Source organism: Wasmannia auropunctata, unplaced genomic scaffold (assembly GCF_000956235.1).
Source record: "Wasmannia auropunctata unplaced genomic scaffold, wasmannia.A_1.0 LD336026.1, whole genome shotgun sequence".
Classification (NCBI taxonomy): domain Eukaryota; kingdom Metazoa; phylum Arthropoda; class Insecta; order Hymenoptera; family Formicidae; genus Wasmannia; species Wasmannia auropunctata.
In genome coordinates, this window is record NW_012026864.1 from 275,668 (window position 1) to 291,720 (window position 16,053).

A 16,053-nucleotide genomic window follows, 5' to 3' on the forward strand; every position below is an offset into this window, starting at 1 on the left:
AAAAAGGAAAGAAACTATTGCGCACTATTCGCCATCCATCGGGGGTATATATACGCCTCGTGGACGTGTACACATGAATGGTCATATACCTCATGGACAATGAACATGTTAATCGTAATAATTAAGCCCCTTATCATCGCGTGATAACAGTTATCGCGACGGCATGTGTGCCCTGATAGTTTTTCAGCGCGCGCGTTGATTATGACAGAAATAAAATATTGCATTGTTTGTCATTAAGTGATTCCCCCCGTAAGTACGATTGTTCCGCGCATCGCGGATCGCAATCGTAATTAACGATCTGGAGTAGCACTATCATCATCGCGACCGTATTGCGAAGGAGACGTTCGCCATTGCCGTGATTCATCGCCGGTTGTTTCTACGCTTCTAGGAATTCTCGTGGAACAATCGTAGACTCAAAATGTAAAAACGACATACGTGCCATGAATATTTCCGTATTTTTCGTGTTCTTACACTCTGTTACACTTCTTCGCTTTTAATATGCAAATAATCCTCGCTGTAGTCCATACTGTTCTCTCTTCGGTTTTACGTTTATATACACTGTCGACTATTAATTATTTAAGCAATAAGGGAGATAATTGAGATAAACTCTTCTGGTAACAAGAACAAAATCTATATAATATGGAGTTAATTTTTTCAAATAATAAATAATTTTTGTCAGAATAATTATCAGAATAAAAAATTGATTTAAATTAGAAAAACTTATTTAATGTAGAACTCGAGTTTATCTCGGAAATAAAGATCGCTTAAAAATTGATTTATGTAGATTGCGTCTGCATCGAAATGGAAATTGCGCTTTCATTGTTTATAGCGAGATAATGTCGGAACGGCGTAAAGTGAACGGCGCGCGAATTCGAGAAAGACATTTTATTTAATCAAGCAATTATTCAACCGGGGTTATAAGCAATGGGAAAATTTTTTCGATCAATCCAGGCTTCCATCCGATACGGCATACAAAAGAGATCGATTCATTCGTCTCGACGATGGCGAAACGCATCGCATTAATGAATTTCACCGTGAATCCGATCAGTATCGCCGCGACAGGAAGATACAACTTTTTAGTTTCTACTTTTTTATACAACGCAAGAGCGTTTCCTAACATCCGTTCTCATTCGCGGAATCAAAGCGATTACCCACGTCGTGTCGCGACTGCGAGCGTCGGGTGCACGCTAGGCTTCAGTTAAATTACCGTCGCCTCGGTCAGAGGGATCACGCGGCGCGGCCGACTACATCGTTCACAATCGTAGCACAATAATAAATTGCACGGCTGGAATGTGGAAAGTACGATGACGACGATGATGCTTTTTCATGACTCTTTTCCCTGCCGCTCCTACTATCCGCAAAATCACACAGCTATACGTGATTATATATCTCTCTCTCCATCATTTCTAATACACGCAGATAATAAAACAGTTTATAGTTCCTAGTAGCTTTTTGCAACTGTAAGAAAGCCTAGCAGTTCGCAAAATTTTTATTTATTTTTTTTAATTCAGCAATGATTTCCGGCGAATCCTACATGCTCATTTGTATAATAAAATTTAATAATTTATATTATATTGTTTTGATGTTAATGTTGAATAATGCGTAACCGATCTTTATCAAAAAATCACGTTGCAACGTCGAACTTAATGTTAAGAATTCTATTTCGCTTGTGCTTATTTACGCGTTCCCTTTCGATACGAGAGAGAGAGGAGGGGGAGGGGGGGGAGAGAGAAAGATTACGTATTCGAGACGAATCTTGAGTTTTGTGGTGAGTTACCGTTAGTAGTCGTCCTTAGATCGCGCTAGTCGATTAAGTCGAGGTTTCAGTGCCAATGATGAGGCGATATGAATAATCGATAAGGAAGTACGGGGGTTTTACTTAACGGGAGTTAAATCACAAGCGAACCTCCGCTTCCTGCCGCATCATTTCGTACGATCTGCTTTTATCTATCTCGATCTATTCAGCTCCCATCTGTATTCCTATCTCTTCGTAAGTCTCCCTCTTTAGTCATCCCTTCCAGTCTCTCTATCCTTCCTTTCTCTCTATTTTCTATTATTTCAATTTTTTTTATTGTTCTATACGTACGTTTCTCGTTACGCAGTAGATACAGCTTTTTAATATATTTAACAATTAATGAGACATTAATCTTGATTGGATTCTTAATGTTTACTGCGTACTCATAGATAAATGTATAAAAATAAATTATGTTAAATTACATTTATGCTCAGATTATCTGTGTAAATATAGAATTAATGTTATAGCTAATTTATGAAAGAAATTATTTGCTAATAAGTTAATGAATAAATATGTTGGTTTTATTTAAAATATAGATGCTAACTAAAGTTATTGTAAATATAAATGATCAACAGTGTCAATACTTTTTCTGCCGTGAGAGTGAAAGTTTTAGAATTTGTACTGAAATTTTTAATAAATTTTCATCTATAATAAAATTTCTATTATATATTTTTCCACTTGCACCGTTCCTCCTCTATTATATATTTTCCACTTGCTCTCGGTCCGTTCTACGCACGAGGATATAGGTGTACCTTTTCTTTGAATTTTCTCTGCTTTTTGTTAAGTCTAAAACGATCGAACGGCGCATTTATGGCGAACTTGACTTGCTGTTTTGAGCGCACGCACCATAAAAAGGGCACGAGGGACGGTAATAGGGGGGGGGGGACAACGGCCGAATCGAGGCTCGGCCATTGACGGTATAACGCGAGATCGAAATTCGAGTGAATTCTTTGGTGCACGCGAGTACATCCCTCCCCGAGAAAGCGTCTAAGTGGCCGCGGCAATGGCGCTGCACCATTTCGGCGGATATCCGGGATGAGAGTTTCTATGGTGCTCTGTCTTTCTTCTCCTCCGCTTCATTCTCTTCGCGCTGCGTGCGAGGTAAAAACGAGGGGGTCGCGCGATTCAACGATACGAAACGGGAGAGTGACACGGGAGGAGGCGGTGGAGGAGAAGAGAGAGAGGTGGCCACACCACCCGCGCGCGCGCGCACCGCCCCATCGTCATTGTTCGCCCGGAGCTCCGGAGTCCTTTTGCTCGCATGCTGCGCCGTGACATCGCGATTTTACGGAAATTCGATCGGTTTTGTCGACGGCGACGGATGGTGCGCCGCGCCGCAAAAAGTGCGTAGTGCGCGCGAGCGGCGCGAACACTTCTTGCGCGATTAACCCCGGATTTGCAACAGTGGGGGGTCACCGATGAGCATTCAGCGTATAAGAAACGCAAAACTGATCGCAATGTTTATTTTAATAGAAAAAAAAAACATTCTTTTTGTGCATTAAAACAATATCGCGATATAAGTTAGTAATCATTATTCTCTAATAAAATTAATTATTAATTGTTATTCTTTTTTTTTAATTTTTCATGCATTGTAATATTTGCATTGAAAACTTTGCGCTGACGATCCGAAGCTAAAGTCACCGGAAAATTGCTCCCGGTAGAATAATAGTTACCGCGAATTGTTTTACGATATAATAGATTATCAGCAGCTATTCCTAGCAATATCATCATGTAATTATCACGTAATATCATTAATAGTTGGCAGTGCGTGAGTCATAACAGTGTGTTTCAGATTGACACGCCGTGTCCGGTCGAGGAAGATAGAGCGCATTATAAATACTTCGGACTAATGGTCTGTTTCATCAGGCTTCCTCGCACAAAAATCCCGTTAAAAGTTTTTACGCTTGACAAAAATATCTTAAGGGCCGAGGTAAAATAATCGCGCATTGGATACGCCAGTGATTTAACGGGCGGTTTTCAGGTAGACTGACGCAACACCGATCGTCGCCGTTCGTATGAGGAGCACGCACCTTTCTGCAGGATCTCGAGATGCTCCCACAGGATGTCGCCCATGAAGGCGGGGGCACGTGCTAGAAAGGATTCCTTCCCCATGGCACAAATCTGTTTCCCGGTCATGTGCTGCCACGGCTGCATCGCCACACCCTCCAGCGAGAATTCCCTGATAGCCCAGTGCAACCAATGAGCAACAGCTGCTTCCGACCATTGCCTCGGGTCTGGAAAAAAAAACAAGAAAACAAAAATAATGACGTTTATCTTTTCAGCAACTATTATAGGTAGTTGTTTTTCTCGGAAGGTAGACTGTTTATCGCCACGCTTGTGTTTATCGATATGAAAGGACCTTTTGTCTCGTCCGAAAACAAAAAAACAAGCAGTTTATCTTTATCGAATGCGGAAAACAAGTTTTAATTTTCAAAATCTCAAGTCACAAAGACACTTGACCTATCTTAAACGAAACTCAAAATTTCCTGTTTTCTTATATTTATCTATACGGTCATCTGTAAATGAGCTCGTCAAGACGAGCCGAGAGTTATCGAAAGAACGACGAATATTATACGTCGCCGTACGTTTGTGACGGAGGTGATCATAGTCGGGACCCAAGCCATCTTTGGTGGAAGCAATACCGAGAAACATCGGAATGTCCCATTTGAGGTGCGCGCCCATATTTGCACGCGTGTCTTGCATTGTTTCGTGGTATCTCGCTGCGTAAAAGTACAGTTGGGCTCATAATGCAAACAGGAGTTGCCAGCGTAGCGACTTGCTAATGTATATATCTTTGCTCGCACAATCTCCGTAGCTGGCCTTAACACTAACGATATGAGTAGGACAATCGGAAAAAATCTGTGATGCCTGATAAAGTTCTCGCAGGAAAGACAAAATATATAGGATGTTTCGAGAAAAATGTCAAAATTGAGATCACACAAGTCACAAGATAAAATAGTTCCTCTAAAAATTTTATCTTAGAAAAAAATCAAAATGAAGGAGTTAAAAAGAATTAAAAAGAAGAGATTCGACGATCAAAATAGTTTTGCCACGTTACTGTCACTCTCGAGAAATAATAACGAAAACTTTTTCTAATTTTTGTCAATTTTTTCAAAGTAAATAATATTTCTGATAGAAATAAATTTTTTGTCCCTTTTCTAAATAAAATCTCTGCGTACAAGAGTGAAGTGCAAATAAACGCTAATAAATTCGACAAAAGTTTTTCTTAATATTTACCTAAATATATATATATAGGATTTTTAGCGGGCACGATAGGAGTGCAAATTCGAAAATAGATACACTGCATGATGGAATGGGACGACGTTATTCGTGGAATCGATAAAGTACGAAATGAATTGACGTCTTTCGCGTAGGCTAGAATATAAATATAGGAAGAAAAAGTGAGCGCGAGTACCGAGGCAACAAGAGTGTCTAACGGCGATGGCACGGCACGTTCAAAGCGACCGCCGATGTTTGAGGATCGTACCGATATTTGCCCAACTTATTTCTCGTAAGCGTTGTTAGCAGACTTTACACTCTCTTTCTCGCCTCGCATTCGAACACAAGTCTACGCTCGCGCGTACGCGGGCGCGCGCGCGCGCGCTGCACGCGTATTCTCTGTTACTGGTCGATCGCTGCATGCATAATAGATCCTCGTTATCAATATATTATTTTACACTCCTCTCCTTTCTTTCCATTACTAAACGACACTAAACGACTAAAATTAGGTGCCCTGCGCCGTTGATATTTGCCATACTTGTATATATTTGACACCTGCCGCTACGATATTGAAGAATGTAAATAGTAAAACTTATCAAGTGCATCTGAAGAATTCGATTCTCTATACAGATAACGAGCAGATGTCACGTTAAAATACGTCGGTGATTTCGAGATAGCAATCGATTGCTTTAGTTATTTAGATATTGTAAACTACAATGGGATTTTCTATTCTAAAACCTATACTATAAAACACGAGAGATACTGAAACTCACGGGGATTGGAAGTATCCATCCTCATACGTCGAGGCATTCTTACGATTGTATTTATTATTCAAAAGAGATAGATTCTGAATAAATCATAATAACGAATGTGATATTGACGCGTCAGAACGTAATTGTGAATGCATGTTGCGTCTTCTTTAAGGGTATGCGTTCTTTTGTACGTGTAAACACACACACACACACACACATCCTCTGACGAGATAATACATATTAATAAATTTTAGACACAGACAGATTTTTAGCAATATATTAATTATTCCTATAAAAGATATTCAAATTTTTCGGTCTAAACTCCAGTTTTTTTCAATTACTAATTTTTTAATTGATTAACTTTCGTTTATAAATGTAAACAAAAAATTTTTTTGTCATTCGCGAAGAGGAACTAATTTCATTAAAATCAAGAAAATATTTCTTCTTAACTTGTTCAAATACTTCAAATATACATATCTACAATAGGATTCTATTATTAATAATGCTTAAATGTTTTTGATGATAAAAGATTTAGAGGCCAACGCGGCGGTCTCAGGCTCGAAGTGAAATGGCAAGAGGAGCAGGAGTTCGGTTCACGGAGGTCAGACTGTAGGTGATCTGGCCTGGAGGGTACGAACCCGGGGCATGTAGACCGGAAGTAACGTCACACCCGCGTGGCTCTGAATGCGCATACCGGATGTGTGGCATCGGCTCCCCATCAGAACCATCAACATCACATTCACAATTCCTGCACATCGCCGGCCGCCTCGTCGCACATCGCGTCACATCGCGCGCACCCGCGTCTACGCGCGTCTCCCGCGCACGCACGCACGCATGCACGCACGCACGCAAGCGAGCAAGCAATACGAACGCACGTACGTATACGTGTGCGCGTACATGTGCTCTCTCTCTCTCTTTCTCTCCCCTGCCCCTTCTGTACGCCTGTAGCGATTTTTTAACAACTTACGCGGTGAGGCGGTACGAGGATCATAAATTCCGGATCGTATAAACCACCATGAAAAATCAGAGATTATAATGTTTACGCTCGCAAGGCGATTACTGTTGTTAAAAAATTTGAGCGAGACAAAAGATCTACTTAAAAGTCACAATTGTAATCTTGAGGCACACGGCAAACGGAAGATTTCAATTAACGACAGTCTAGCTATAGATTTTACGAATTTTATAATAAAGACGCTTATTTTGCAATGCACGCATTCAACGCACTCGATGTAAAGACACGCTTTGCAATTACGTGACGCATTGTAATTACACGATTTTACGAGGGAAAAGTGATACCATTATTTTAATTAAGCTTATATGGGCTGTGCTTAAGAGTAATCACGAAGAAGTATAATCAAGAATAATGAGAATAAAAGCTGACCTTTAGTTATATTCAGGCGGAGTCGCTCCTTTTCCCAAGACGCGAAGGAGGCCTCCAGAGCCTCGGTCATCTTCTTGTTGGTCCCAGGTGTTAACGGCGGCACTTGCGCCGGTATATCTAGAAAAAAAATATATAATGACGTTGAAATAAACTTCAATATAAATATATACTTTAATCGTGAATTACATTTTTTTTTCTTTCACTCTCTTTTCCTCTTTCACATCCTACAAACATTGCAACTCTCTGATCGATTAACAAAAATCATTCTCTCTCATCTTCTCTTATTTAACGCTTACATTTATTTAAACGAAAATATTGATTTTATCCATTTAATGCGACTGTAAATTCGTATCGTACATTTGGTTTAGCATGGACGAAATACTACCTCGAATTTCTCGGAACGATCAAGAAGAATTCCGCACGCATAGATCAGGTACAAATTGTGTATGCACACACAAGTTTACGGTTATAGTTACATAGCCTGCTACTGGTGCTCAATAAGGACAATAGGCACGTGATACGACGCCATGTGTCGATGCCCGCGACAGAGAGCTAATGGTAGCACGTCTTTATTTAAAATAAAGGCGCATTGAAACGGATTCGCCAAGTCGGCCGGCCGAATGAGTGACGAGGCAACGAGGTAAAACACGGGGGAGGGAAGAGGAGCTTAAGCGCGTATAGTCCTTCCATGTGTGAGAAGGCGGGTTAATGTTGCTTCTCACAGGCGAGGTGCGCGTGCAAGCCGCGTGTATGGCCGCACGTGTGCGCGAGCGCGCACATTTTACGAGCGCGTACGTGCGTCAGGTGTCGCGCGCACGGCTACCAGCACGGGGCGCGGAGCAACGGCGAAGCGAGCAAAAGCGAAACGAAGGGGGCACACACAACCATCTTAGATAGCATCGTCATAAAGAGGGGTGCAACTGCCGCCAGAGTAGGCAGGTGCATCGCCATCGCCCGTCGTCGTCGTCGTCGTCGTCATCGTCATCATCGTCGTCATCGTCATCGCTCCGCTTGTTCTACGGCGTTTGCACCAAGGCGAACGAGAGATGGCACTTTACGGCACTCACACGCATTATTCTTGCGATCTCCGTGGCGAGATATATAACGACATCGGGACGGGCTTGTCCATTAGCTACACAATTGTAGCAGGAAGAATTTTTAGTTAGGATGCTTACTGAAATCTTGCGGTAAAAAATTCTCAGAGAATTCCTATAGACTTTCTAGGTATTTTTACTTTTTATTGCGATTTTGAAATAAACTAGGATGTAAGCAACACAAACTGTGTGTTGTAAATTATGCAGAGACTCCACGAAATTATGTCGATTCTTTTCTACAATTGAAGCCATAAGAAACTTATAGAATAGAAACTTGTAGAAAAAACTTATAAGGCTCACTACATACAATATACAATAGTATCAGTAAGTCACTCTTTTCTGCTGTCAGAATTATTTTCTTAAATAATGAGAATTTTCATGGAATTTTATCGGTATTCAGAGAAATTTTTGGAGTTTTACTTTTAAATTTAAATTCTCTGAACCTAAAAGATTAGGTAGAAATTTGCAGAAAACTTCTCAGGCTAAAAGTAAAACTCCAAAAATTTCCCTAAATACCGATAAAATTTCATAAAAATCCTTAGTATTTTCTTAAATAAGAATTTTTATGGAAGTTTTTCTGCAAATTTCTATCTAACCTTTTAGGTTAAAAAAATAATCACTGACATTTAAGACTAGAAACGAAATCTTCTAAGAAGCTTTTTCCAGGCTTTTCCACATAGTATTATAGATACTCTGTAGGCGTTCAAATGTCTTCAACGCGTTGCATCAATAGACTATTGACAATAGTGAAATCGTTAATACAACGGTTAAGAGATTATTTCTGCAAGTAGTTCTGTAAACTGGTCCAACTAACGTTTAAGAAAGATAAAAACATGTTTTATAAAGGATTTTAATGAGAAGAGTTTATATTTCTGAGCATGGTCGAAATTGTGCCCGCCCGCGTAGCGATAGCCCAAAGATAGGCCCTCGCCGATGCTGTTCAAATGCGTGACGAGCGAACGACGCGAGGCGATCTATTGAAAATTCACGTGCCAACGGCGCAACCGCGGCCACGCGAGTGGAATTTCAAAGGGGCGAAGTGTTTCGCAGGAACGACGTCTGCGGCACTAACTCTGTCGCTCGCGCGGACGCCGGCCGCGTATAATCGACTCGCGACTGGCGATATTATACGCAACGCTTGGGATTATGCATTTCGATTATTAAGTATTTACCTCCATTATTAACAAAACAAAATTTATTCAACCATCTTTACGTTCAAAAATAAAAAGTGCACCAAATTTTACGTTTTCTTAACGATGAGATTTCTTGCTTTAAGAAAATACGAGTTTGATGATTAACGTGAATTTTTAATCATGTGCCAATAATTATTTGATAAAATTTAAAATTATTATATCTTAACGTTAAGGAATTACTCCAGATTGGAGAACGCATATACAATATAAAGTAATAAATTTGGGAATTTACTCTCTAAAAGTGAATCACTCATGGAATCACTTATCAGTCCTTTTCCAGTGTATATCATTTTCCACTTGAAACTGTGATAAATAGTGAATATTCCAATGTTGTGTCATTGATAATATACTGATTAAAAAAGTAATGAGTATAATCGCTGAAAGATAATAAGTTTTACTATCAACGGTTTTAAGAACTGAGAATCAGAATATTATAACTAAATAAACATTGAAATACTGTTTATCACAATTCTATATCACTAGAAAATGTATACTGAAAATCAGTGATAATTTCACTGATTCAAATTTAGAAAGTATAAAATTCTGAATTTACGTACTGAGCTTTTAAATATCGGTCACGTAGATTTCGCGACTAGAATGCATTCTCTGTGTGGCGAGTTTTTTATTACGATATATTGCCACATCGCGATTATAAATCAGAACGTTCGTATCCGTAGTGTATCATTTGTAGTCTGAATATAACGGGGAGATCGAGATATCGCGATACGTTGGCTGGCAGGTGCTGTGGAGTTGATGTATCGCGGATTAACGAGGTTTTTTTTCTTCTTCTTCTTCATTTTTCTTTACAAAACGCATTTAACTTACTGATCGATGACGAGTTAGACGGAGCGCGATCCTTTACTTAATCGAATGGAAATTTAAAGTACCCGAGGCCCGCGACCCAGATGGCATTTGACCTCCGACACGTTCAACATAAATTTGCATAGCTTACGTTATTTGCGGGCGATCGGCGCAATGACCAAGTTGTATACCTTCTCCAAAGCAATTAATGCCAACCGATAAAAATATTTTCTTTATCCGATAACCTTAGTTAAACCTTAAAGTACGCATTTATAGCCGGGAATAATTAGATACGCTTAATTAGATATGCTCTGCAGATTATACGAGATAACCTGTAGGGAAAAAAAAGAAATCATAATTGTGAATACACGTTGCTTGCCGATATGACGACAGGAGACATAAAAATGACTATTAACAGTTTTAATCGTTCCTAATTCTATATACTAATCATTGTTCATCTACATATGCACTAAAGATGTATATACAAATAATTATTATTAAACGTTAATGTTAATAAAATTGTTCTACATAAAAAATAATAAAATGTGGATAGAGAAAAAAATATATATATACTTAATTGTAAATTAAAAGAATAACGAAGTTCTGCGGTTTTTTGAAGAAGGATATAATCAAGAATGAACGTCCAACGATATATGAAAGCAACTCCAAAACCCAAGCAGCTCCGCGGTTGTTTATAAGGATTTTTTTTTCTCCCGTCCATCTGGAATATGCTAGGGTGAGTGTGTAACCTTCACGTGTACAGCCGACACGAGGCACGTGCTACCAACGTCTTCTGGCTTATCCCTCTTTCCACTACACCTCGAGAATACTCAGCAACCAAACAACTGCAGCAGCTGTTCCGAGCAAACTGCGCGAGAGAGAAACGCGCGTCTCCAAGTTCGTCTGTCGCTCTTATATTTCACGTTCGAAAATTGTTGTTCCCCGAATAGCGTGGCAATGAAGAAACGACGTCGCAAGAGCGACGAGAGCGAATCTTGTTTTAAACAAAATTTAAAAAAAATATTTAAAAAAGATATTAAAAAACTCATGTGTATTTTCGATAAGACTTTCGATTGTAAAACCAAAGTTAATTATTCGTCGATACATAAAACAATCTATGTGCGCGCGATAGGAAAAATGTCAACGCAACAAGACGTCAAATTCATCAATCATAATTTAAGGAACAACGTGGAATGTTCATAAATTGTCAAGTCACGAAATCGAGCTTTTGTTGCCAAGTTGGTCTCCAAGTTTGGGAAGGGCTCTTGTCCTTTGTACGTCGCTCAAAGGCACGAGTGCGTTAGGACTGACTGAAGAAATTAAAATGGAATGTCGCGAAGTGAATTAGAGTGCGGTCAGACGCGACGCGACGTCCGTTGTACGTCGCACTAAAACCGAGCTACGTACGAGCGCAAGTACAAGCACGTGTTGGTATCGGCGTGCCACCGGCCCGCCTTTCCGTGGTATACACCTGTTGCTCCGGTCGGTGGCTCTCTCCCGCGCTCGTTCGGTTTCATCCATCGCCGCATCGCCTCGCATCGGCGTGACTAGGCAGTAAGGCCATTCATCCCGTATAAGAAGCCCTCGGGGAAGCAAGCAGAATTCTCTATGCCCTCCTAAGGCGTACAAATGCGACGCGAGCGAGTCGGACAGGCGTATTATCCGCATGCGCTGTCTAAATTATACTCGATCACTACCGCATACTTGTAAATAAAGGACTTTACGGTAAACTCGAGTCTTTTTACTAGCGCGGCCCTTGCGATAACAATTTAAAAAAAAAATCCTTTCAAGCATCGAGAGAACGTGAAACTGGCGAAATTCACAAGAGCTCGGTCGATAAATATATCTTACGCACGTTTTATAGTATTCCTAAAGAAAACATTAATATAACTTTACGATTCTCTTGCCGTGCTTATCGATGTAAACAGTCGAGAGAGATGAAACGGAAAATCTCTCCTTCGGAATAAGACTTTCCTGATACGCTTATCGAGTTCGGAGCAACGATTTATCTTATATACAAGCCATTAAACATTTCTTTCTAATAAATTTTTTCCATCTCTTATAATTTTTGATATTTGCTTCGAAAAAAAAAAAACTGATTTTTTTCTAAGAAATGTTTCACCTCTTAAAAGTGCATTTGAGCACGTATAAAAAAATACGTATCCCTTATTTTTATCTAGAAAACATGTTCGAAGCTCATCGAAAACGAAGGGGAACACCGGCCCTTTCCTTATTATCGGCAACGCGAGAGCAATTAACTTTCGCAACGCGTAGCTGGGCGAATACACTGAAAACGGAGCGCTTTGTGTCTCGATAGAGTGCGTCAGGGTATACGTTATCGTAACCGCGAATTATCATGCGCGGGGTGGTGGGCGGGACAAACCGAGATTAGCAGCTCATTGGGGCTTGGAAAAATTCAAGGAGAGGTACCAGGATTGACGATGGTAATCCCCCAACGGGATATCACAATCGCAAAACGGTCGCCGGCGCTGATAAATCGCCGGGCGTTAGGAACGGGGGAGAAGGAAGGAGTCCTTGTTGCACACACGCGGCAGTTGATAGCGGGCGCGCGATGGTAACGAGCGGTAGCGTCATTGTTAACCGACGATTATCGCGAAACCGCGTGTTTCGCCGAGATAACAGGGGCAGGATTCCATAATTAGTCGTAAGTAATCTCCGCGCAATTTGCCATCGTTGTCCGTATACCAATTAATTTCGCTCCCAACTCCGCTCCGCTGAATAAAAACGATTCGGCTCGCGAGAAGCGTAGAAGTCGTATCGCTTGACGCTTTTTTTTCGAAAAACTCACGTCTCCACCCTGTTCCCAACATACACGATTCTCAGCAATGCGCACGAAAATTTTAGATACCATTAAAATGACGTAAATTTAAAATAAAAACTGAAATACCATTAAAATAAAATTAATTTTAGATTAATTTAAAAAACTGAGATTCAATTATATGGAAAAACATATATAGAAAATAAAATTCTAATTCGCAAGACAATTCGAAAACTTTTTATAGATTATGTGTAATAAAATAAAGATATTATATGGAACTCATACTAAAACTGCTTAAAATAATTACGAAGATTTAAAAAAATATGTATGATTAGATAACATAAATATTAATCTAAAAAATAGGTATCGCAAAAAACTCTCAAGAGACAAGCCTTTTTTTTTATGTTAAGATGTATCTGAGACTTATTTTGTTTTTAACCAGCACAGATTTTCATGAATTTTGAGATGAGAGAAATCTCTCTGTGTGGCAGTACCATTGTTACCATTGTTATCGCATTGCGTGTTTTGCCGAGATAGTGGTTAAAAGTGATAAAACAGTCAGTGATAACGGCCGACTTCCTGCAGTGTTACCAGTACTCTGGCAACAATTCGGTTAATGATTCACATATATAAAACAAGTTAACACAATCGGAATGTGAGCATAGCATCGCACATCGCATCGCATCGAGAATCGTGGATCGCGCGGACCAATTACCGTTCCGCGGCTGATTAGCTGCTCCTCTCGCGCGCTGTCAGATTCCGTGAATCCATTTATATCGGAGTTTTATCGTTGCTTTTTTTTCCTGGAAAAACCGCACTGCCCCGCCACGGTTTCCCCACCCCCTTAATAGTCGGCCGTTGTTAACATACCATTGCTATTCGTTTGCTACTCGCAAATGCATCGTTGTCGAACGTGACCGACATAGCCGCCGGCTGAACTATAATAACTACGCAAATGTGATTCCGATTACGTGTGAAAGTCGTATAAAACCAATGCAAAATCCATTGCGCTGTGAAATCAATATAAAACCAATGTAAGATCAATATTGCAGTTGTGAAACTGGCGTAAAAGCAATGCGAAGCCAATATTGTGTATATAGAAGTTGTTCTACAACATTTGAGAGCTGGCCTAATTTGTTATACTCAGCATTCCGTTTCAAATTGAAAATACAAGTATGCGCATGTGTGTTTTTGTATAACGGTCAGACCAATTTCAAACGCCAAAAGAAAAAAAAAATCAAACGTCGGATTCAGTGCTCGCCGCGTGAACAATCGCAAATCACTCCGTAGCTTTTGCTTTCGTCATCGCAGTCACATTTGAAGCTCAATAAAAATTCATTAAACTTAACGTCTCGATATTGAAAGGCGTTCCTCTCTCAGTCTGGCCTATTTTAATGTCCACCGGCGGAGAGAAAGTGCGCCACTTTGAACTCTATACACCCAGATTTTTACGAGTGTACGAGGGAGCTAAACAGCCGTCATTTTGAAGCCGGAACCAAGATAACGTTCTGCAGTTGTTCGCGGCACATCTTCGCCAGATGCGAGACTTTTTGATGTATATATATAGCTATAATCGGGTCAAGCCATTCGCTGCTCGCTCCTACGGACAAATACATGCGTGGCGGACACGCGCTCGTCGCCTTTCATTCATGTCGCAAAGATTTTCTCACACAGCTCGAGAATCCTTTCGGAAATCGTTGCACTTTGTGCGACAATTAATATACTAGCGGAAGTTATTCAGAGTGTTGTGTGTTTAAGAAACATTTAAAATCTTACAGTTTTTTTTCCGCTACGCAAATCGTTTCGTAATAAATGCAAATTACGATAACTTAAGTAGTGTGCATTGTATTGTATTTATAGAACAAGAAAACGGCAAATCTCACGGCAAAAGCAATTCGAGTTGCGGATTATTCGCGAAATCGAGAGACCCACGAATAGCGCCCACGTTCGCAACTGGATCGATACGAAATTACTCGGGGGTAATCAGTTCGGGATATGATTGACTGACTTTGAAATACGTGCGGATATTAATAGAAGGGCATTGGGGATGTGTAATGTCTCGTTTTATGGTTTTACATTTTTACACACAACGCGAACGTGCACGCGCCCGGTGCCATGAATATTCGTTCGACGCGCTATTGCGACGGATTTTCATTGCGCAATTCGTAATCGCAGTTGCATAATTCGCACAATTACAGAATCAATGAAAAGAAATAAATCAACAAGATTATAGTTCACGTGCTGCACGGAATGTATGCAAAAAGATTGATCTGTGTGTTACACGACGCTCAGATTTAGAATTAAACCGGCGATTCCAAATAGTTTGATTTGTCAAGGAAAAAAAGTCGCAATTGTTAAAATGTACTTAATTTTCGTAATTTCTGACATATTTTTTTTTTCTTAATTTCTTGTTACGCCCAAATGTGATTTTCACGATTTCTTCTAAGCAAATAATTTACTTGACGTAACAGTCGAACGGGAAACAACTTGTTTTCTAGCGTATGTAATGCGGCGTGTACAATTCGTACGCGTGTCAGTCGAAAGCAATGACGGCGCGCAGCAACGCAATGCTTATGTCATTGCACTGACAATGAAAGTTAGAATCACTGTCTGTAGCGTCCGTGTAATCTTACTACTTCCACGAAATGAATTATTGAAATACTACGTTGCCTGCATTATGCCTCGGTGCGTCGCGCCATGGCGTGCCGCGCCGCAAAGTGTCTACTTTCTCATTTCGCGCAATTATCAGTATAATCTCATTTAGCGCGCTCGCTTGAGCGGATCAACTTTATAATGTGTAACAAACGATTGTAAACGCGATACTTCAGGCGACCGATAGGTAATCGATATAATAGCGAATTTCGAATACTGAATTTTCACTCAAATAATCCGAATTGCAGCTTTAAAAAATTGTCATGAGTCAAATTACTTAATATTAAAGTTTCATAATATGACCCCGAAACACAGATTTGATTAATAATAAGAATTTGCAATGTAAAAGCAACCTCGATAAAGAGCTAAGTAAGAAACCAATGCGAC

General features: G+C 40.0%; 1 protein-coding gene across 4 annotated transcripts in view; it reads right to left on the bottom strand.

The window, feature by feature from the left end:
• The window catches only part of LOC105452665 (ETS-like protein pointed), a 105,549-nt gene that overhangs the window by 23,490 nt on the left and 66,006 nt on the right, over positions 1-16,053 (bottom strand). For all 4 annotated transcript variants that reach the window (XM_011693979.1, XM_011693978.1, XM_011693980.1 and 1 more), the window contains 2 exons: positions 7,148-7,264; positions 3,826-4,029 (listed from right to left, as the gene is read on the bottom strand). In XM_011693979.1, coding sequence (XP_011692281.1) covers positions 3,826-4,029; positions 7,148-7,264 — 321 coding nt within the window. The remainder of the gene's footprint in view (positions 1-3,825; positions 4,030-7,147; positions 7,265-16,053) is intronic.